At 43.3% G+C, this 24690-nt stretch overlaps 1 protein-coding gene across 3 annotated transcripts in view; it reads left to right on the forward strand.

Moving 5' to 3' along the window:
• The window catches only part of ATXN1 (ataxin 1), a 311414-nt gene extending 287079 nt beyond the window's left edge, over positions 1 to 24335 (forward strand). For all 3 annotated transcript variants that reach the window (XM_063451697.1, XM_063451698.1, XM_063451699.1), the window contains 2 exons: positions 8604 to 10659; positions 23313 to 24335. In XM_063451697.1, coding sequence (XP_063307767.1) covers positions 8773 to 10659; positions 23313 to 23837 — 2412 coding nt within the window. In that variant the 5' untranslated portion in view covers positions 8604 to 8772 and the 3' untranslated portion in view covers positions 23838 to 24335. The remainder of the gene's footprint in view (positions 1 to 8603; positions 10660 to 23312) is intronic.
• Positions 24336 to 24690: the final 355 nt, after the last annotated feature.

The following is a 24690-nucleotide window of genomic DNA, read 5'->3' on the forward strand; positions in this document are numbered from 1 at the left end:
CCATTGTATATATTTACAGTGTATCCCTCACCTCTCTTTTCTTTTCATTTCGTCCACAGGGGTTATCCCCCATTAGGAGGTATACACAGGCATTATTATATACATCTTCTCTTTCCCCTTTTAAATATTTCTCTTTCAAGTAGTATCAAGAAAAAGTTACCTGCGCTCTCTCCTAAATCTCTATGTATATTTAAATTTAATTTAAATATACATAGAGATTTAGGAAAGAGCGCAGGTAACTTTTTCTTTGGTTATTACTGTATGTGTTGGGGCTGATGTGCACTGTGGTCGTTGCTGCCGCCCAGGAGTGATGGGAGTGAGCGCATGACTTATCTTTTTGTAACTTTATGTGAACTGTTGGATGCATATCGGATTTTAAATCACCAAGGAGAGAATAAAGTTTGATGTCTTTTACTGCTTGAATTCCAGGCACTCACTTTTTGTTGGAATATATCTACAGACTTAAGATATGATCACTAAAAAAGTAGTTTAAAAAATATATATTTTTCTTGATTGGTAGCAAGTTATCTCAGAAGGAAATGGATATATGAACACATAATACAAATGGAAGGAATGATTCTTACAGATTGCTATTATGCCATTATTCTACCACTACTCCTCACCTGTTGGAGAAACATTCACTGATATTTTTTTTTTTCTTACATTTCTCAGGGGTATCTCTCCCTGAAAGTATGCTGACATAAATCTCTTAAACATTATATAGTTAGAGCTTGAACATCCACCTTAGCCAAAGATGATCAAATTGTAATCCAGTTTGTAACTGTTCTTTATACATACCTTAAGACAAGAACAACCTGTTCATAGCAGTGTTAACATCTCCTTAAGCAGTTGATATATAATTTACTATAGTGACAATTTTTACCTTATCTCCAGGACCAACAATTTCTCAATAATGCAGGGATCGTGGGAGTTACTAACCCCATGCATTTATCTTCTGCCCCTTATAAATGATTAGCCCTACATGGAAATGCTTCCCAAAGCAGAGTGTTCCTTACACATAATGACAACACAGCAGAGCCACCTTATTGCAGCTTGCAAGGGTCCCCACGATCACACGGTCCCCACGACCTCAGGAGTGTGCGTGACGTAGTTGTGGTGGTGAAAGGGTGAAAGTTCACTATTTGTCTGCACTAGACCGGAAATGATGACAAAATCCCCCTTAACACCACCCACACTTAAACATAATAATATAACTATTACTATTTTAATGCTGCCACCACCAAGACAATGTATAAATGGGGTACCTTGGTCCCCCATGTAAATCAATAATAAAAACCCACCAAATACAACTTAGCACAATAAGCAATTGCTAAATATTAGTCTCTTCAGGTAATGTGATTCTTAACTAGACAAAGGCAGAACTTAATAAAGGAATATTTATTATGAGCAAAAAAATAGTCACAGTGCATACAAAAAATATATGAAAAAAACAAATTATTTACACCAACAACAGATAAAACCAAAAGGGATAAAATAACAGAAGTCCTAAACACTTATTTACTTAGGTTTTCAAAGTAAAACTTCTGCCCAAGGGGTCTCCAGCAAGGAAGACGGTGATTTACTCAAAATTAGATTTTGACCCCAAGCAAGTACACAGACATTTCAAGATCATTGGATATATACCCTGTGGATTACCACACCTGGTCTAGAGGTGGCGTTTAGGCGTATCTATAGAGATAATGAGCGACCACGCCCTTGTGTTCCAGACCAACATCAACCCAAATGGAAACATTTGTTTCTATGTTCTCCTATATACCTGCCACAGAAGTAATAATTGCATCTACAAATTTGTTATTATTTTCCCATTCTATAGATATGTTGCACACCATACTTGACCCACTATGGCGGACATCACAATTCCTTCCCCTATGGTTAAGTAATGCCAATCATATTTGGTCTTGTTTAGAAGATGGTGCTGGTCATATTCCAAATATAACAAAAATGAGGCTTATTATTATTCTGTGGGTAAATATTAGTGTTTTTACCTTTTGGATATGATACTGGAACAAGGCTAATAGCCATATGCCTGAAGCCAGACCTTCAGGCTTTTCAGGTGTAGAATCTCACACTTTGCAGCTTTCAGATTCCTATGCAATTTACATTACCCCATCTGACCTCTGTGGAGGTCCTAGCTTCAAAAGGAATGAAGGCTATAAACCTTCTATACAATCAAATTAACCCCTTTAGACATTGACAATATTCCATCTCTACCAGGCAAGCAGATTATCTATGCACTACACAAATTACATTAAAGGACAATATTCCATAGTGCAATAATGAGTTATGCACCCTTGCCGTGACACAATAGGCTTGCCAACTTTTCAGATTTATTATTCAGAAACTTCAAACCCTCTTTATTAAAATGTTTCGGTAGACTAATCACCTCAGTATCATATTTGTACAAGCCAATATTTTTTATTTTTTTTGTTAACGTGGTAACAAAACAGTTTATGTTGCCACAACAGCATACGTAAGCACAGTAATATCGCAGTTCACAGATATGGCATTGAAATAGTTGCACATTTTTTAAGTAGTAAATATTCACAGGTTAGCCGCACACGTCTAATTATAAGTCATTAACAGTAAAGGAGTTTGAAACATGCAAGACGTGATGGGTATAATGCTAATTAAAGTAATAATGGTATACGTCTAAGGTAAAACAAGACAAAGTAGAGTAGGCGAAACGAGATGAAGTTGGTTGGGCATAAGCTTTCACTTAGTGATGCAAACTGTTTGGTTATGCAGGTAGTTATGTCGGCAAGAGGATTTGCTGAGTAGACATGCTTCACTGCAAAAATTCTGTCTGGCGTATACATCATTATGGGCTACACTTGAGATTAAAGCAAACTAATACTTAGACTATTAAGGCTGTTTGTTTCAGGTGGTAAAACGTTATACTAGGCTTTGGATCAGAGGGTGGTTTCACTGCGGCATCATTGGGAGTTAATTGCCATCTTTGAGTGGAGGGCAAGAGAGTAAAGCTATAGGAATCAAACTGTGCTAATATGTTCCCATGCAGATTTAAGCTTAAATCAGAGAAAGCCCTCTAGGCATGACAGATTAAGGTGATGTGTGCGATTAAACAAGCACTTTCTAAGAAAGTATAACAAGAGGAATAAACTTAACTAACAGATTGAGGGCATTATGCCCTTGAGTGGTGGCATGCTATTCCAACCGTTGGGTAGGAGACAAAAATATTAAGAGCAGGAATATTGTCCCACAGATTATGAATGCAGACAAGGAACGTAAGTACATTTCTGTGGCAGGTTTGAAATAATCTCTGCACAGTGTTTGCACCTTTTGTTACATATGGGTCTCTGCAAAGCGTCCTTGTCAGCGGTGGTGATTTCTCAGGCCTAGGTATCTTGTTCAGCCGATGCCTGCCAGGGGTATCCCGAATTCCTTCGGTGTAGCAAGGTAGCGTTCAGAACCAGTTGAGTACAGTTCATAAGGGTAGGTGGCCTCGGTGTGAGGCGGCCTTCCTGCCCCTGGCCTGCGATGCAGTCAGTACCTCGCTGTCATGACCGCAGGAGGCCGAGTTCTTTCCAGCCGTGTTTCTTGTGGGGGTTCTGTCGCATTGGGAGAGTGTCATGACGTTGTTTAGGTGAGATTCCCCTTCTGCCCCGGTGCTGTTTGAGAGCCAGTGCCCTCTTGCCACGAGCCTGGGATCCGTCATGGTCCAGGGTCGTCCCTTTCGGGATGGTACGTAGGGATTTGTTATCTTTAACAGGTCATCATCGCTGGAGACTTGCCAGTGTGGCCGGCACCTATGGGGTGTGCCCCTTGCTGCTCTCAGCCCGGGAGGGCCTTTAGTGTGGGAGTCTGTAGCGTGGGTCTTCGTTGTGCCCAGAAGAGGTTTCCCAGACCTCCGCTTGCCATTGACTTTGCCCCTTGTGGACGGTTTGAGGTTTATCGTTGCTGGCTGTAGGCGCGTCATCAGCTTGGTCCAGAAGCGGACAAAGATTTCTGTAAGTTTCTGTCGCCTCTGCTTGTCACCTATAGCAGGGTCAGATGCGTCCGCAATTTTGGAGGTCCCCGTTCCCATGTTGCTCGGAGGGATTGCGGGACCCGTCGAGAGGTGTGGGGTTTGAGGTACTCCATCTGGCGGGGACTGGGATATCCCCCACCGGTCAAGGGGGGGGGGGAGCGTTTTGTGCTCGCATGTGGCTTTTGGCATCGTGTGGGAAGGCGGCTGTCCTTCCCCCTCGCCTCCTCTGGTAGGCCACAACACCGGGTGTCGAGTGTGGTGTTGCTGGATTTGGATGTGCTTCCCCACTCCAGTAAGCTTTTGTTGTGGGGGAATCGCAGCACTGTAGCCCGAGGTAGCCGCATAGTTTGTGCCCTTACAGCAGGAGCTCATGCGAAGTACGTCCTGTCTGCTTGCTAGTCAGGCTCCACCCCCTGTACAAGCCAATTATAATACAATTCTCTACACAGGGCCGGTGCAAGGATTTTTGCCACCCTAGGCATAAGAGAAACTTGCCGACTCCCCCCCCATGTGACATCACAAGCTGCAGTGGTTCTGGGGACTATAGTGTGCCTTTAATGTGAGATAAATTAGAGATTAGTACCATGAATAATATACTAGATTGCCTACTTACAACCAGATGAGGATGATGATAGGCTCTAGCTGCAGTCTGGCTCCACTGGTCTGGTGTAGAACAGGCTCTCTGGCGGCTCTTTGTAACTGTGGTCACAAAACTCAATGTTTTGGGGGAACGTGAAGCAGCTCCAATTTTTTGGGCCCCTTGCACAGCTCAAGGTCTGGAACCCCAGGGCCTGATGGTGAGTATGCCCTATAAGGCCCACCCATAAGGCCAACCCCTAGATGTGCCACACATGAGTTCACTCACAGGGAGTGTAGTGTGTAGGGGATGTGTTACATGTTAGTGTAGAGGATTTAAAGTGTGTGCTTATGGAATGTAGTGTATAGGGATACCAGTGTGTAGCTGATGCAGAGTGTGTGTATGTAGTGGATGCAGTGTGTTTTTGTGTAAGAGATACAAAGCAGTGTGTGTTTGTGTGTAAGTGATGTATTGTGTGTTTCTGGTTGTGTTTAAGAGATGCATTGTGTGAATCTGTGTTTGTATGTGTAAGGGATGCAAGGTGTGTTTCTGTGTACGTAAGGGATGCAGGTTGTGTGTCTGTAAGGGGTGCATTGAGTGTGTGTAAGAGATGCATTGTGTTTCTGTGTGTGTGTAAGAGAAGCAGTGTGTGTGTGTGTGTGTGTGTGTGTGTAAGGGATGCATTGTGTGTTTCTGTGTATGTGTGCAAGGGATGCATTGTCTTTGTGTGTAGTGGATGCATTGTATGTTTCTCTATGTGTAAGGGAAGCATGGTGTGTTTCTGTATATGTAGGGATGCAATGTGTGTTTCTGTGTATGTATAGGGAAGCAATGTGTGTGTAGTGTGAAAGAGAGAGTTTGTGGGGTAGGATAGGGTCTGAGTCCTACCAGCCCCTTTGTGCTTCTCTCTCCCCCCTTCCTCAGCCTATCTCCCCTCTTGTCCCTTACTGCTCTCCCCTTCTGTTCCTTAGAGCTCTCCCCTCCTGTCACTTAGTACTCTCCCCTGTCCCTCAGTGATCTCCCAGCCGCCTTTCCCATAGTGCTTTCCCCTCCCGTCCCTTAGAGCTTTCCCCTCCTGTCTCCTAGAGCTCTCTCCCACCCGTCCCTTGGTGCTACCCCATCCCTTACTGCTCTCTCCTATCCCCACCCTCCCATAGAGCTCTCCCCTGTCCCTTAGTGGTCTCTCCTCTTCTCCCCTGTCCCTTAGAGGTCTCTCCTCTCCCCCCCCCCCCATAAAGCTCTATCTGCCCCCTTAGTGGTCTCTCCTCTCCTCCCCTGTTCCTTAGTGCTCTCTCCTACCCCCACATCCCCCATAGATCTCTCCCTTGCCCCTTAGTGGTCTCTCCTCTACCCCCCTCAGTGGTCTCTCCTCTCCTCCCCCACCTCCATTAGTGTACTCTTCTCTTTTTCCCCCCTTTCCATTAGTGATCTCGCTTCTACCCCCTAATCCAGAACCTAATCTCGGGAGGTGCACTGTCAGATTATCTAAAGAAACAATCGAGGCACAATACCCCCTACAGCTCTCTGTAGTAGTTATGGTGTCAGGATTGTTGTGGCTTCCTCTCAGACTAAGTAGTCAAACCATTAAAAAAAGCAACTTACCTGGGGTCTGCCGGGATAGTGGCAGAATTGTGTGTGAGGGGTGCAAGGTGTGTGTGAGGGGGCAGTGTGTGCATGTGGGGGGGTTTAGCATTTGTATGTGTGGGGCAGTGTGTGTGAGGGGTGTAGTGTGTGTGAGGGGTGCAGTGGGATGAGGGTCATTCTTGCTCTTAGTGTCACTCAATTCTCTGTATATAAGGCTGTGAAGAATTGATTGACAGGTGAACAGATGGGCCATATATCTGGAGGGATTTCCTGCAAAGTTGATGATGAAACTGTATCATCCCTAATGTAAACTTGTGAATACCACCTCAGGTACAATTTAACTGCTGAAAACTCTCTCTGCAGATTGATACATACATTAATTGCAATCTTCTCCAAATTGCATTGAGTGATCTTTTTAAAGTTTCGTATTAAAAAAAGAAAAAGAAAAAGTACACAGAATTGTACATTTTTGTGCTCCCAGGCAGATGTTCCCATTGCAAGGAACACACTTTCACAGGTTCTTCAGTAACCCCTCTGTTCATCAGTCTTTACTTCTCAGTTGTTTTCTCACTGGCATTAACACCCACCTCCACAAGCCTAATAAAAGTCAGCACTTTACACTGAAGGGATACATGTTTTTTTTCTGTCTTCCTTACAAAATAATTCTAATCTTTTGTTTTCTCATGATGGAACAGGTCATTTAAATGAACAGATTTATCACTGTAAATAATATGCATCACGTGGACATATTTAATTAAACATCCATTTTAGAGATGTTGTAGCCATGCTAATATTATCAGCAATGCTTGCTTTGTTTGTTTGTTTTTTTCTCAATGAATATAAACTATTCTAGTATTTAAAGACACCTTTATCAGAGGTTTATTATAAAGGCTGATAGTAATAAGGTTTATATTCATTAAGAAAGTAAGGTGGCAAATAAAATAATGCTAAATGCTTTTCAATGTACTTATCAAAAATTTTGCAATGTAGAAGAGATCACTCTCTTAGAAAAAATGTAATCGAGAAAAAGAAGTGGTTTTCTATATTTGTGTTCCTGGGCACCGCCTAGTGGCCCAAATTTGTACTGTATTTTCATTGACATGACTTGCATCTTGAATCAATACTTTTCTTCTTTGCCCTTTAATAGTTCTTAAACTTAATGTTATAACATTTTATGTTAACAAAGAATGCAAATATAATTTGTTCAGCCCTGTAGAATTGTTAATGTGTGTGAAGTGTGAGTATTAGAACATTTGCTGTGAAATATATATTTAAGTACCATTAGTTTGTATCCCCAGACTCCCGATTGCCCTTGAATACAAGAGAAGTGTTGTCTTTAAAGAGAATGATTGAAACTTCATGTTTTCCAAATCATTTGCTTTAATCACCAGTATTGCCAGGGTCAGATGTACCATATACATTCCTACATATGTACACATGCGTTATATTCTCCCATAATTTAAAAGTATTGATTGTTTTAACTAAAACTTTTACCTTTGTGAAGACAATGCACACTCACACACTGACTCATGCAGATAGATTAGCACACAGTGACCCATGCAGACAAACACTGACCCATGCTGACATACTCTCACTGTCCCGTGCAGAAGCACTGACACTGTCCCCATGCAGACACACACTGACCCATGCTGACATACTCTCACTGTCCTGTGCAGAAACACTGACACTGGCCCATGCAAACACACTCTCACCGTGAAGGAAAACAAGCAGGTCTGTAGTCTCCTTCTCATGCATTCTGGTCACTGCACACAATGCCACAATGGTTAGCACCGGCAACTGCGCCCACTGCCAGCAGAAGTGGTAGCCTGATCCAATCACAATGCTTTCCCATAGGATTGGCTGAGACTGACAAAGAGGCAAATCAGGGGCAGAGCCAGCATGATTAGAACACAGCCCTGGCCAATCAGCATCTCCTCATAGAGATGAATTGAATCAATGCATCTCCAAGTGGAAAGTTCAGTGTCTGCATGCAGATGGAGGAGACACTGAATGTTTGGATGCATTTTAGGCAGTCATGTCCCAGGAAGGATCTCTAACAGCCATTTAAGGAGTGGCCAGTGAAGTTATCACTAGGCTGTAATGTAAACACTGCATTTTCTCTGAAACAAGCAGTGTTTACAGCAAAAGGCCTGAAGGTAATGATTCTACTCACCAGAACAAATTCAATACGCTGTAGTTGTTCTGGTGACTAAAGTAATTCTCACTTTAGTGAATAATTCTGTCAGATTTCTAAAAATAATTGAATAATACTGCAGAGATAACTAGTAAACGGTGAATAAATCCTAAAATATCATTAAATCTTGGCTTTTGAGGGTGCAGGTAAATTAGAAGTCACATATAGATGTAAATGTGCTTTTTTCTCTATATAAGTTACTTTGCTAACATTTTTGTGTATTTATTTTCTATTTTTAGATTCTACATCAACTGTTGGAAAAGTGTGCTCCAAGGGAGATGATTCCACATGAAGTCTTTGGGTTCCCTTCAAGAATTAAATGTGACTTCCCATTCACCAGATTGAAATTGGCATCAGTCAGACAGTGAGCAAATAGTGGTGGTTGGTGGCGGTGGCAGAGAGCAAAACATGAAATCTAATCAAGAGCGAAGTAATGAAAGCCTGCCACCAAAAAAACGTGAACTTCCCGCCACCAGCCGACCTTCTGAAGAGAAGACAGTCGGACTGACAAATGAAAACCACCGCACAGATAGCTTGTCATGGCTTCCCACCACAGCCAGCAGCCACAGCAATCTTGGTGGTCGTCATCATGGGCCTTTAGGAACTTCTGTAGAAGCTGGTTTACAACAGGGAGTAGGCTTACATAAATCACTTTCTACCAGTATGGACTATTGCCCACCTAATACTTCAAGGTCGGTACCAGCGACAACATCTATTCCTGCCATTTACCAGACAGCGCAGTCGCAGTCAGGAGCTTCAATGTCTCCAATACAATATACCAGTGTGCCCCAAACTTTCCAGTTCATTGGGCAGCAGTATAGTGGACCATCATATGCAGGATTCATCAATTCGCAGCTAATTTCACCTACATCAAATTCCTCATCTAGTGCTACATCTTTAACAGCAGGCGTTACCACTCCATCTCAACGCTCTCAGATGGAGGCTTATTCCTCTATGCTGGCCAGCGTGAGCAGTTTAAGCCAGCAAGGGCATAAAATCGAACCACACCTAGAGAGGAGTTCAGGAATGATTACAGCAGGATCACCACCTACTCAGCCAAGTCAATATGTCCATATTTCGAGTTCATCACAGGGAGGAGTCAGAACTGTCTCGCCACCAAGCATCCCAGTCCACTTGCATACACACCCTACAGTGATTCCACATACACTTACCCTAGGTGGACACTCTCAGGTGGTGGTACAGTACTCCGACTCAGCAGCTCATTTTATTACTAGGGACCCTATGAAAAAGGAAGAAAGCTACAGGTCACAAGCCAAGGAGTTATTAAATGGGGAGGTGGAGAAAGCTAGGAGATTTCTTGTTCCTTCTTCTACAGATACACAGCTATTAAAAGCAGGCAATAATAAACCAGCTTCCCAACATTATGAGGCAAGGCCTGTAGTGGTGCACCCTGGTACAACTGACTACAGTACTCGGGATCTCTCAGGTATTCGGACCTCTGTCATGGTAGTACCTAACAGCAGCACATCTGCCACCGACATGGATGTTTCACAAACTATTAAGAGAGAAGCATCACCCTCAACAGCTCATAACAAGGGAAGCTTACATTTAGGAAAACCAGCCCACAGGTCCTATGCTTTATCTCCTCAACAGACTTTATGCCAAGAAGGTGTAAAAACAATTGCCACTTTATCTCCCCATACCGTCATCCAGACAACTCACAGTGCAGCAGAGCACCTTTCTGTTGGGCTGCCTGCTGCAGCCTTCTATGCGGGTACACAACAGCCAGTTATTGGCTATCTCAGCAGTCAGCAGCAAACCATTAGCTACCCTGGAAATTTGCCACAGCACCTAGTGATCCCTGGCACACAGCCCTTGCTCATCCCAGTTGGCAATCCAGACATTGAACCCTCCGGGGTAGGGGTAGCACCTGCTATTGTCACTTCATCTCCCCAGTTTGCAGCAGTGCCTCATACATTTGTCACTACGCCCATTCCTAAGAACGATAACTACAGTGCTGATTCGCTAGCAACACAAACGGCTTACCAGGCTGCTTTGGTACCAGCCCAAATCCACCTCCCAGTTGTTCAGTCTGTTGCTTCATCAATGGCGGCTGCGCCAACACTGCCCCCTTACTTCGCAAAAGGGTCAATCATTCAGCTAGCCAATGGTGAGCTAAAGAAGGTAGAAGATTTGAAAACAGAAGATTTCATACAGAGTGCTGATATTAGCAACGACTTGAAAATAGACTCCAGCACAGTGGAGAGGATTGAAAACAGCCATAGTCCAGGTATTGCCGTGGTACAGTTTTCAGTGGGAGAACATCGGGCACAGGTGAGTGAAAGGTCAAATTCTAACATCATACTCTACAGTTTCTTTTTTAATCTGTAGTCTGATTAAGAAAACCCAAATTATAAACTTATATTACAAATGTATGCTATCTATTTGAACACTATTGATAAGAATAATTGAATTATCCAAACTTTTCAATGTGTGTGTTTTTGATTTGTGGGACATGGGTCTTAAAATGACCAATGTTTGTTTCTTCTTAAAGTGGCAATCCAGGCTCAAATTACATATTAATTTTAAAATGAATTGAGTAAATAATGTATCAAAATACATAGGCAAAAATAACCAATCCATAAAATAAGAAGAACCGTGCACATTTGAAGTCTGCATTTGCATTCATTTTCCAGAGTCTACGTAAACTGTATATTTGTACTACACAAACAAAGATGTGATCAAACACTCAGCATGCTCTAATGCTTTCCAAAGTTTTTGTCCCGTTAATCCTTTCAGATCAGGACTTTATAGGAAAAGCAGTGGTTTCTTTAAGTTAGAGTACAGACATCTTGTTTTCTCTGAGTTATCTGAATTACAACTCATACAAACCAATGCTGGCATTATTGCATAAACACTACAGGCTAAAAGGGACAGAAAAACATTCAGGGCTCGAGTCGAGCTGGAAGGCGTGGGAACGGTGTTCCTGCACTTTTTACACAGCAGGAACACGCCGTACCCGTTAGTAGTCCTGCAGAATCCTGGTGGTCCGGTGGGCTGGTTCTCCAGTCTGCAGCTCAGCTGAGTGCAGAGCTGCAGACTGAGGTGTCTTGCGATCTCCAGCCAATAAGAGCGTTGATGCGGGTTACAACGGCAACGCTCTGTCTAGACATCACAAGACTTACCATGTGGTCTGCAGATCGGAGAACCAGCCCACCGGACCACCAGGAAAGCTGCCCACCGGACCACCAGGAAATAATTACAGAAAACATATTTACCTTTTCACAGCTCCCTACCTACTTTCAGACCCCCTACTCATTTACAACCCCCTACCCACCTTACAGAACCCCAGGGCCGGCCTTAGGGGTGTGCGAGCTGACAGGGCGCTATGAATCAGGGGGCGCCCTGCGGCCGACACAGCTCACACATGGCCGACCGGAATTAAAAAAAAAAAATTACGCCGGGGGCGGAGCTTCCCGTGCAGCAGGGGCGGAGCTAAAAATCACTGGATAACTGCTGCAGGGGAAGCAGGAAGGAGTCCCTGCTTCCCCACCAAACAGTCTCCATAAGCTGCACTGCCTCCACAATGAACTCCACAGGTAACTGTGTGATGTCAGTGTGAGTGTGACTGTCTGCCTGTGTGTCTGTGTGTGTGACTGTCTGCCTGTGTATGACTGCATGTGTGTGTGTCTGTGTGTATGACTGTCTACCTGTGTGTGTGTCTGTGTGTATGACTGTCTGCCTGTGTGTGTGTGTGTGTGTGTGTGTATGACTGCCTGTGTGTGTGTGACTGCCTGCCTGTGTGTGTGTGTCTGTGTGTATGACTGTCTGCCTGTGTGTGTATGACTGTCTGCCTGTGCGTGTGTGTCTGTGTGTATGATTGTCTGCCTGTGTCTGTGTGTATGATTGTCTGCCTGTGTCTGTGTGTCTGTGTGTATGCCTGTCTGCCTGTGTCTGTGTGTCTGTGTGTATGCCTGTCTGCCTGTGTCTGTGTGTCTGTGTGTATGATTGTCTGCCTGTGTCTGTGTGTATGATTGTCTGCCTGTGTCTGTGTGTCTGTGTGTATGACTGTCTGCCTGTGTGTGTCTGTGTGTATGACTGTCTGCCTGTGTTTGTGTGTATGAATGTATGTGTGTGTGTATCTGTCTGTGTGTGTGTGTGTGTGTGTGTGTCTGCCTGTGTGTGTGTATCTGTCTGTGTGTATGGCTGTCTGCTGGTGTGTGTATGACTGTCTGCCTGTGTCTGTGTGTGTGACTGTCTGCCTGTGTGTCTGTGTGTATGTATCACTGTGTGTATCTGTGTGTATGACTGTCTGCGTGTGTGTGTGTGTCTGTGTGTATGATTGTCTGCCTGTGTGTGCATGTCTGTGTGTATGACTGTCTGCCTGTGTGTGTGTGTGTGTGTGTGTATGACTGCCTGTGTGTGTGTGTATGACTGCCTGTGTGTGTCTGTGTGTATGACTGCCTGTGTGTATGACTGTCTGCCTGTGTGTGTCTGTGTGTATGACTGTCTGCCTGTGTGTGTATGTTTGTGTGTATGACTGTCTGCCTGTGTGTGTGTGTATGTGTGTGTGTATAACTGTCTGTCTGTGGGTATGACTGCCTGTGTGTGTGTCTGTGTGTGACTGTCTGCCTGTGTGTGTGTGTATGACTGCCTGTGTGTGTGTCTGTGTGTATGACTGCCTGTGTGTGTGTGTCTGTGTCTATGACTGTCTGCCTGTGTGTGTGTCTGTCTGCCTGTGTGTGTATGTGTGTATGACTGTCTGCCTGTGTGTGTGTGTGTGACTGACTGCTCGTGTGTGTGTTGGTGTGTGTGTGTGTGTGTGTGTATGACTGCCTGTGTGTGTCTGTGTGTATGGCTGTGTGTGTGTAGGACTGCCTGCCTGTGTGTGTGTGTGTGTCTGTGTGTGTATGACTGCCTGTGTGTGTGTATGACTGTCTACGTGTGTGTGTGTGTGTGTGACTGTCTGCCTGTGTGTGTGTGACTGCCTGCCTGCGTGTGTGTGTCTGTGTGTATGGCTATCTGCCCGTGTGTGTGTGTGTGTGTATGACTGTGTGTGTGTATGACTGTGTGTGTCTGTGTGTATGAATGTCTACCTGTGTGTGTGTGTGTGTGTGTATGACTGTCTACCTGTGTGTTTGTCTGTGTGTATGACTGCCTGTGTGTGTGTGTGTGTGTATGGCTGTCTGCCTGTGTGTGTGTGTGTGTGTATGACTGCCTGTCTTTATGTGTATGACTGTCTGCATGTGTGTGTGTGTACGACTGTCTGCGTGTGTGTGTGTGAATGTCTGCCTGTGTGTGTGTATGACTGCCTGCCTGTGTGTGTGTGTATGACTGTGTGTGTGTGTATGATTGTCTGCCTGTGTGTGTGTGTGTGTGTGTGTGTCTATGTGTATGACTGTCTGCCTGTGTGTGTATGACTGTCTGTGTGTGTGTGTGTGTGTGTGTGTGTGTGTGTGCTTGTGTAACTGTCTCCCTGTGTGTGTGTGTGTGTGTGTGTGTGTGTGTGTGTGTGTGTGTGTGTCTGTCTGTGTGTATGACTGTCTGCCTGTGTCTGTGTGTGTGACTGTCTGCCTGTGTGTATGTATGACTGTCTGTGTGTGTGTGACTGTCTGCCTGTGTGTGTGTGTGTGTGTTTGTTTGGCTGTCTGCCTGTGTGTGTGTGTGTGTGTGTGTGTGACTTGCTGCCTCTGTGTGTGTGGATGTCTTCCTGTGTATGTATGGCCGTCTGACTCTGTGTGTGTATGGCCGTCTGACTCTGTGTGTGTGTGTGGCTGTCTGCCTGTGTGTGTGTGGCTGTCTGCATGTAAGTATGTGTGTGTAAGACTGTGTGTGTGTAAAACTGTATGTGTGGCTGCCTGTGTGTGTGTGTGTGTGTGTGTGGCTGTCTGCCTGTAATTGTGTGTAAGTGTGTTTATCTACCTGTAACTGTGTATGTGTGTTACTGCCTGTATCTATGTGTTTCTGCCTGATCCTGTGTATGTGACTATCTTCCTGCGACTGTGTGCATGTGGTGGATTTGACAGTGTATATGTATAACTGTGTGCATCTGACTGTGTGCACATAACTCTGCAAATATATACACCTGCATTCAAACACAGGCTTAAATGTATGTTTTTATCTGAATTAAATAACCATCACACACAGCCAATAAACCCAGCACAAATATCACATACAACCAATACACGCATATCACACACTCATTACATACACCCATTACAAATATCACACATAGCCAACACATAGCATACATATCACACACATTACATCATACATGGATGACGGAGGGGGGGGCGGGGGGAGCGCTGTGAAGATTTTTCGCACAGGGCGCCTAAAGGCCTAAGGCCGGCCCTGCAGAACCCCTACCTACTCACAGCCCCCCTACCCACTATACAGACCCCCTACCCACCTTATAGAACCACTACCCACCTTACAGCCCCCCTACCCACTTACAGACCTCCTACCTACCTCATAGTCCCCCTACCCACCTCACAGCCCCCCTACCATCTCACAGCCCCTACCTTCTCACAGCCCATCTACCTTCTTACTGCCCCCCTACCCTCTCACAGCCTTCTTACCCACACTTTGTCACAGCCCCCTCACACATTGTCACAGCCCCCTCACACACCCCGTCACCTCTCCACACACACACACCCTGTCACTTCCCCCATACATGCAGCCTGCCACCCTCCCACACACACTGTCACACCCTCCATACAATATCACCATCACCAATCACTTTCAGCCCCCACACACTGTCTCCCCTTCACCCAGCTATATATGCATACGAGTGTATAATTGAGGTGTTTTAGGCTCCACTGCACTCCAGTTCACTGAGATAAAGTGCACAGGGTGACTTTAGTAGTCCTTTAAATTGATTACATTATGACATACTACATTTAAGCCATTTTTTAATACCAAGAAAGTAAAAGCACAGGAGGTAGCCCGGCAGCTTGCCTTTTATGCCACGGGGTGCGAGGCCTTTCCACACCGCCTGCCCTGGGCGAGAGCCAGCCTCCTGTCTGCAGCTCCACCAAGTGCAGAGCTGCAGACTAAGGTGTCTTGCGATCTCCAGCCAATAAGAGCATTGAGGCGGGTTACCACAACAACGCTCTGACTAGAGATCACGAGACTTACCATGTGGTCTGCAGCTCTGCACCCGGCGTAGCTGCAGACCGGAGAACCAGCCCACCGGACCACCAGGAAATAATTACAGAAAACTAAAGGTATTTACCTTTTCACAGCACCCCACCCACCTTACAGCCCCCCTACCCACTTACAGACCCTACTCACCTTACTACCCCCTACTTACCTTACAACCCCCTACCCACTTTACAGAACCCCTACCCACCTTACAACCCCATACCCACCTCACAGTCCCCCTACCAACCATACAGCCTCCGATCCACCTTACAGAACCTCTACCCACCTCACACCCTCCCTACTCACCTCACAGTCCACCTACCCACCTTACAGCCCCCCTACCCACTCACAGCTCTCCTATCTACCTCACAGTCCCCCTACCCACTTCTCAGTCCCCCTACCCACCAAACAGCCCCCCTTACAGAATCCCTGCCCACCTCACAGCCCCACTACCCACCTCACAGTCCCCCTTCCCACCTTACAGTCCCCCTACCCACTCACAGCCCCCCTACCCACTCACAGCCCTCCTATCTACCTCACAGTCCCCCTACCGACTTCCCAGTCCCCCTACCCACCTTACAGAACTCCTGCCCACCTCACAGCCCCACTACCCACCTCACAGTCCCCCTTTCCACCTTGCAGTCCCCTTTCCCACCTTACAGTCCCCCTACCCACTCACAGCCCCCCGACCCACCTTACAGAACCCCTACCCACCTTACAGAACCCCTACCCACTCACAGCCCCCTACCCACTCAAAGCCCCCCTACCCACCTTACAACCCCCCTACCCAGTTACAGTCCACTACCCTCTCACAGCCCCTATCTTCTCACAGCCCCTCTACCTTTTCACAGCCCATCTACCTTCTCACAGTCCCCACCCTCTTACAGCCCCCCTATCCTCTCACAGCCTTCTTACCCACACCTTGTCACAGCAATCCTCACCCTGTCTCCCCACACTGTCACAGCCCCCTCACACACCTTGTCACCTCTCCACACACCCTGTCACACCCCCCATACACATAGCCTGTCACCCCCTCCATACAATATCACCATCACCAATCACTTTCAGCCCCCACACACTGTCACCCCTTCACCCAGCTATATATAAATATATATATATATATATATATGCATACAAGTGTAAAGTTCTTTTGGGGGGTGGGGGGGGGGGGGGGGTTGAATTGGATCTTGGTTGAGTTCCCACACTTTTTCCCCAGGACTTGACCCCTGAAAATATCTGTCACATCATTCACTGCTCCCAACATCAACATCCCCGTGAATTATCAAGACTGATGATCTCAGCCAACCCAATGTAACCCCACAGGGAAGCATTAGGAATTTAGTCTGCATGCATGGCAAATCACTGTGCTGTGCCAATCAAATGCTCTCAAGGAGTTACTAAAAAAACTGCAATTATACATTGTGGTGTTTTAGGCTAAAGGTCCACTGCACTCCAGTTCATTGAGATAAAGTGCACTGGGTGACTTTAGTAGTCCTTTAATTTGATTGCATTATGACATACTACATTTAAGCCATTTGAAAATCCCAAGAAAGTAAAAGCTTGAATGGAAAGCAGGTATGTCTTACTGTTGCTTTTTACTATATTATGGGAGTTTTTAATGAGCATGCCAAAATATATAACACATTCATTATAGATAAGCAATGTGGCCTTTATCTGCTTTCAGTGATTGCTTACTTTTGTTCTGGGTATAATATTTCCTCTTGTGCCCATATGGTTTGAATTGTAAACTATTAGCTTGAAAGACAGCAAATGAAAAAAAACCTTTAGATAATGCAATCTTAGGGGAAAATAATAGAACAAGGCTTCGTGGTGAACATTAACCCCTTAAGGACCAATGACGGAATAATTTTGTCATGCTCTAAAATTAGCCCGAAGTCGCTGTAGCACCCATGATTGCGAGAGTAATGTAGTTGCAGCTTGCAGGATGCCTCGGTTTCCGAGGCAGGCAACAGCAAATTGCAATGTCCCAGCACACTTGATCGCTGTGAAAAGCAGTCATGTGATCCGCCTCCCTCATCCTCGTTGTGAAGTGGAAAGTGATGGATCACAGTGTTACAGTATAAATTGTTTCAAACTGTTTGGAAAAAAACCTTTACCACTCTTTTTATGAAATGACACATTTCCCTGCCTTCCTACTGTACAAAAAAGGCACATGCTGAAGTTAAAAAATATATTTTTACCATTTCAACTAATTTCAGGGCTGCTCACTAAGGGCCACAGGGTCTATCAGTTGATTTGGAGAATTAAAGAATTCAGACAGCTCATTTCAGTTTTAGAATTCCTCTAATTCACACCTTTCCCCTCGCCTCCCACACACCCCCACCCCAAAATAAATTAAATAAAAACAGTAAAGATGCAGGGCAGGGTATGTTATCAGAGGGTCATTAGAACAGAAAACAGATTTTACTACTGTCTACCCCTCTCAGTTCAGCGCTATCCTGCTGTCACTAGTACCATTTTTAATAGCCACAGACTGCTATTGCCATGTAAATAGTAATTTAAATCCCCCACTTGAAAGTTTGGTGTAAGCAGGGTTAAATCCCTTAAGTGTGGGCGGGATTAGAAGGGGAGGGCTTGCAAAGACAGCAGACAAGAGATCTGCAATTTTGATGTTTTTAGATATAACTCCCAATGCAAAAATGCATATTTAAATACATGCATATTTTCATCTGGGGAATATCTACTAAATAGTTATTTTTTTATTAATTTTATATTTGGGCAGTGTAGTGTCCCTTTAAGTTCACAATCTCTTTATATCTTAAAGTGATGGTTGTTTAATATATATTTTAAATTCATGTGATAGACCAACATTAACATTTGTAGTTATATAATAAATCAATTTTAAAAAATGTCTCAACTCCTGCAATCATTTAATTAGTATAAGAAAAATACCCTCCATTAACCCTCTAAACGCCGCCGGGCGTAATTGTACGCCCTCCGTTTTTTTCTTACTTACCCGGTCGCCGGCGATCCCACGCCGGCGATCGCGGTTGGGGGGACTCCCAGGTAGCCCCCCTCGGCACGTCCGCCCTCCAGCAGCCCCCCCGGCCATGTGAGAATGAGGTACTTGTGAGGACCTTACAATCACATGGCCGGGTTAGCTGCCTGGTGCATTGCCAGCAGGGGGACTGCCTGTAATGACAGGTAGTCCCCCTGCTGGCTAGAAATAAAAGTTAAGTTAAATAAGTGTAAAAAATATATATATATATATATACTTAGATCATATATATATATATTATATATATGATCTAAGTATATATATATACACATATACATACACACACATACACTGTCTAGGTGTATTTTACTATTAATATATATATATATATAATTATATATATATATTAATATCAAATTACACGTAGACTGATACTGATTAAATTTATATATATATAATTATTGTTATATATATTTATATATAATATAAAAAAATATGTAAATACGTAAAAAAATAACATTTAAAAAATAATTAAAAATAAATAATTAAAAAATATATAGATGTGTGTTATTTCGTTCTAACTGTATTGTGATATTAATATATATATATATATATTTATATCAAAATACACGTAGAACGAAATAATATATATATCTATATACATAAATATATACGCATATATCACTATATTTATACCTATATATAAATAAAAATATTTAAAAAAACATTATATATATATACATATGTATAGATATACATATATTAATTCTACATGTATATTTATGTAATATTTTTACATAATAGGTATCCTAATTAATTACAATTAGCGGGACCTGCCTGACAACCCATGCCGAAAGTATAGGGAATTTAATTTGCTAGCACTATATTTAACCCTATAACTTTCCAAGACACTATAAAACCTGTACATGGGGGGGTACTGTTTTACTCGGGAGACTTCGCTGAACACAAATGTTAGTGTTTCAAAACAGTAAAATATATTACAACGATGATATCGCCAGTAAAAGTGAAGTTTTTTGCATTTTTCACGCACAAACAGCACTTACACGGACGATATTATTGCTGTGATACTTTTTACTGTTTTGAAACACAAATATTTGTGTTCAGCGAAGTCTTCCGAGTACAACAGTACCCCTCATGTACAGGTTTTATGGTGTTTTCAAAAGTTACAGTGTCAAATATAAGGCTTGTGTTTCATTTTTTTCACATTAAAATTCGCCAGATTGCTTACGTTGCCTTTGTGACCCTATGGTAGCCCAAGAATGAAAATTACCCATATGATGGCATACCATTTGCAATAGTAGATAACCCAAGGTATTGCAAATGGGGTATGTCCAGTCTTTTTTAGTAGCCACTAAGTCACAAACACTGGCCAAAATTGGCGTTTTTTGCATTTTTCACACACAAACAAATACTAACGCTAACTTTGGCCAGTGTTTGTGACCAAATGGCTACTAAAAAAGACTGGACATACCCCATTTGCAATACCTTGGGTTGTCTACTATTGCAAATGGTATGCCATTATGGGTGTAAATTTATTTCCTGGGCTACTATACAGTCTCAAAGGCAACGTAACCAATCTGGCGAATTTCAATTTCAAATGTAACACGCTATATTTGACCCTGTAACTTCCCAAAACACCATAAAACCTGTACATAGGGGGTACTGTTTTACATGTGAGACTTTGCTAAATACAAATATGTGTATTTTATTGCAGTAAACGCAAACAGTATTATGGCATTGACAGTTAAAATGTCATGTAGAACAAGAAAAATTATCAAAATTTCTTATTTTCTCCCATTTTTTTCATATTAAATTATGTTTCATAGCTAAATATTTGATACTAAATGAAAGCCCTGTTTCCCCTGAATAAAATGATATATAATAAGGGGGGTGCATTTAATATGAAAGAGGTGAATTACGGTTGGACAGACATATCGCGCAAATGCCAGGTTTTGTTTACGTTTTGTTCTGTTCACAACGTGTACATTTGGCTCAGTCCTTAAGGGGTTAAATACATATCTGCAAGGATAATGCAACCATAATTACATTTTTCAACCCAAAACGTTTGTGCACAAAACAAAACATATACAAACTTGATAAGACTTACGGTATATAAAGCGTTCTTTATAGTTGCTTGTGTTGAACCTTTAAGACAAAAATATAAGAACATCTAGTGCAGAGCAGCTACATACTTTAAAGACATAAGTAATCAGATACAAGTGTATGGTGTCAAACTCACTACATTTGTGCGGATTGAATGTGACTCTCACTTTAAGAGCCCTTGCACTTTAAAGAGATACACAGAATATTTTGTACTTTAACCCCTTAAGGACACATGACATGTCTGACACGTCATGATTCCCTTTTATTCCAGAAGTTTGGTCCTTAAGGGGTTAAAGGAAGATACACCTAATTTTTATTTCACTGATTTTTTTATATTGCTAAATATTTGTGAGCGCCTGTTTTATCCTCTTATTATTTTTGATTGTTTTAATTACATTTGGGATTCATTAAAATGATACAAAATATCCCAAAATATACATAATTTAAATCAGTACATTACAATATATACCTAATTTTACATAGGTATAAATCAGTCATAAATCTAACTACAGTATATCTGATGGCCGTGGGCCAAGGCGAGCAGGGGAGATCCTTTAATCTCACCTGCTGACCCATGCAGAGCCAGCTTTGCTGTAAGCCCTCTCTGGCAGGTGAGAGGATCAAAGATCTCCCTTACCGGCCACTGGCACTTAGTTCCATCAGAGGGAGGGAAGGACCTGGGAGGTTCTGTGTTCCTCTCGTAAGCAGGCTGGTTGGAGCGTTGCCGTGTGTTACCATGGCAACGCTCCAATACAGTGCTGTGCTCACAGAAGGACAGAAGAGTCAGCCCGCAGGTCGGAGGAGCTGCAGGCTGAAGTGAACATGCCACCACTGGACCACCAGGGCTTGCAGCATTATGTCCCCTCTCCCTGGTAAAAGGTAAGAAGAAGGGAGGGGGAGTCATTAAGATAGATTTTCACATCTCACCCATATACACACGTGCACCCTTCACGCACACTGCCCCCTCACAAACACACACACACAGACTGCCCCCATCACATACATAAACACAGACTGCCCCATCACAAACACACACACACACACACACTGCCTCTCACACACACTGCACCCATCACACACACTGCACCCCTCACGCACACTGCACCCTTCACACACACACAGCATATTTCACACTCTCACACACAGCACTTCTCACACACACAGCACCTCTCTCACACACCTTTCTCACACACACAGCACCTCTCGCACACACACAGCACCTCTCACACACACACACTGCCCCCCACTCACACACACACTGCCACCCTCACTCATGCTGCACCTCAGACACACACACAGCATCTCTCACAAACACTGCACCCTTCACACACACACTGCACCTTAAATACACAAACTGCTCCCTAAACACACACACTGCACCCCTCACATACACACTGCACCCCTCATACACACACAGCACCCTTCACACACACTGGCCCCTCACACACACACAAACACACACACATTACCCTTCACACACTGCACCTCACACACTGCACCTCTCACACACACTACACCATTCACACACACACAACACCGTTCACACACACACTGCTTCCCTCATAAACATACAGCATCCCTCACACACACACACTCACACACAGCACCCTTCACACACAGTGCACCTCGCACACACACACACTACACCCTCCACACACACAGCACCTCACAGACACACATAGAAAAAAAACTAGAACAGAAAATAGAAGAAAATTGAAAAATGTAAGTATATCTGAAAAAAATATGCACTTGTGCTATAAAATTTATTTACTGCGGCACTGGTGGGCGGTAAGGAAAAATTTATCAACAAAGATACAAAAGTGGGTGGTAGGTATTAAAAGGTTGACTACCCCTGGCCTAACTAAATCAGAATCAGTGTAAAACTGTGCTGATGTACGTACACAGTCATATTTCAGGTCAATTTCACTGCCTGACCTACAAAGACTTAGGCCCCTTTGATTTTTTTTACCCCTACTATAATCTTACATACCGTTACATAGCTTGTAATTTATAACTCAGATGGTTGCTAGAGGTGCTTTCTGGGACAGAGCTGCAGAGTAAGCAACACTGCCATTCAGTGTCTCCACCCTCTGCATGCTGACACTGAACTTTACTTCTTGAGATGTATTGATTCAATTCATCTCTATGAGGAAATGCCGATTGGCCAGGGCTCTGTTTGACTTGTGCTGGCTCTGCCCCTGATCTGCCTCCTTGACAGTCTCAGCCAATCCTATGGGGAAGCACTGTGATTGGCTCAGACCACCACTTCTGATTATGTCAGCAGACAGAGGCCGTTCACAGGCAAACAGGGGTAGAGCCAGGAGCTGAAAACTTGAATACAAGTAAGACTTTACTATATTTAGGGAGGCAAGAGGGAGCCAGGGGAGCTAGATGGTGGTTTTAACACTGTATGGTCAGAAATACATATTTGTATTCCTGACCCTATAGTGCTCCTTTAAAGCTTTATTAAAAAAATATATGCACATTTCTAGCCAAAATGATTTATCCTTTTTAATTAACCACCAGGGACTTGCTATAGATCTCAGAACAACAACATTAAGCTGTAATGGTTCTGGTGACTATAGTGTTCCTTTAAGAAATGTATTTGTTAGTTTAAAAAAACAACTGGTTTCTAACTTTTTTAGCTGATCCCTAGATTCAAAGCAAAATTGTCAAGCCCTGGTATGTGTATAATATCTAAACTTACTTTTTAGTAGCAACATTTTAAACTATATGTTTTATTTTCATTTTCTCTCAATAGGTCAGCGTTGAAGTCTTGATAGAATACCCCTTCTTCGTATTTGGTCAAGGTTGGTCCTCCTGTAGCCCAGAGAGAACAAGCCAGTTGTTTGATTTGCCATGTTCTAAGTTGTCAGTGGGGGATGTCTGCATATCGCTAACACTCAAAAATTTGAAAAACGGCTCCATAAAGAAGGGCCAGTCCATGGATTCAGCTACTATCTTGCTGAAGCACCCAAAGAATGACAATTTGTCTGGGAATATACACAGGTATGCAGAACAGGAGAATGGGATTAATCAGGGAAGTGCACAGGTGACATCTGAAAATGGTGAACCAAGGTGTACGGCAGTCTTGAACCCGCTGCCCTTTGAAGCCAAAACTGAATCTGGTAAACCCGTGGCAACAAGGAAGAGGAGGTGGTCTGCCCCAGAATCAAGAAAACTAGAGAAATCTGAAGAGGAACCACCTTTGACTCTTCCCAAGCCTTCTTTTATTTCTCAGGAGGTTAAGATTTGCATTGAAGGTCGATCTAACGTAGGCAAATGAAAAGATGTTTAGAGAAAAGAAAGTAGGCTTATCCTTGTCTTTTATTCGGATTACTGTACTGTAGAATAAATAATCCAGTATTTACATATTATCATCTTATTTTAGGTTTATGTTATAACATTGTTATAGTAGCAACTGGTATCTTGCAGGAGACTGTTGGTGCATATGTTCTTTCCACAAGTGTTCATTAGTAGCCATGTTTTGAGGGAGCTACTAAAGAGGTGGCAGTATAAGCTTTCTGCATTTTTGGATGGAGACAGATATGTATTAGTGGCTCCCGTTCGTCATTGTAAGGGTTCAACTGGCTTCTGCTTTTTTCTTAATCTTTAAAAGATGATTACAAGGGAAATGAAGGGAGACGTTGGTGCACAAGTGTCTATACTTGCATCGTATACTGGTCTGCAGAGCTGTCTCTCATGGAGAGGGATCACAGCTTTTTGCTGTATTTAGATTGCTTGTCTTTTGCACCGGAAAACAGAAAACAAAATGTAATCGAAAGTCTGATTGTTGTCATTGTGACAAAGCTAGAGGGTTGGAGTATTTTTTCATGTTCACATTATATATATAATTTTTTTTATTAGCATATACTCGTGATTAGTGCCATCTCTTATGTTGGCCTGGTGTAGTTTTTAATGTTTTGTGGTGAGTCTTGTCCCACGTGATAGCAGTGCACCTTTAAAGCAAATTTTGCTCCTGCAGACAGATCCTGTGCTCGGCATCTGTGATTCGTCACAATTTGGGCCAATGGCATTGGGTCATGTTTAAACACTTTGATACCAGAGGGTCATGTAATGCATCCTTCAAGTACTAGAGACGACCCTTAAAGGAAGCCTAATTTCAAACCTATACCAAC

The sequence above is a fragment of the Pelobates fuscus genome, chromosome 4 (assembly GCF_036172605.1).
Source record: "Pelobates fuscus isolate aPelFus1 chromosome 4, aPelFus1.pri, whole genome shotgun sequence".
Classification (NCBI taxonomy): Eukaryota; Metazoa; Chordata; class Amphibia; order Anura; family Pelobatidae; genus Pelobates; species Pelobates fuscus.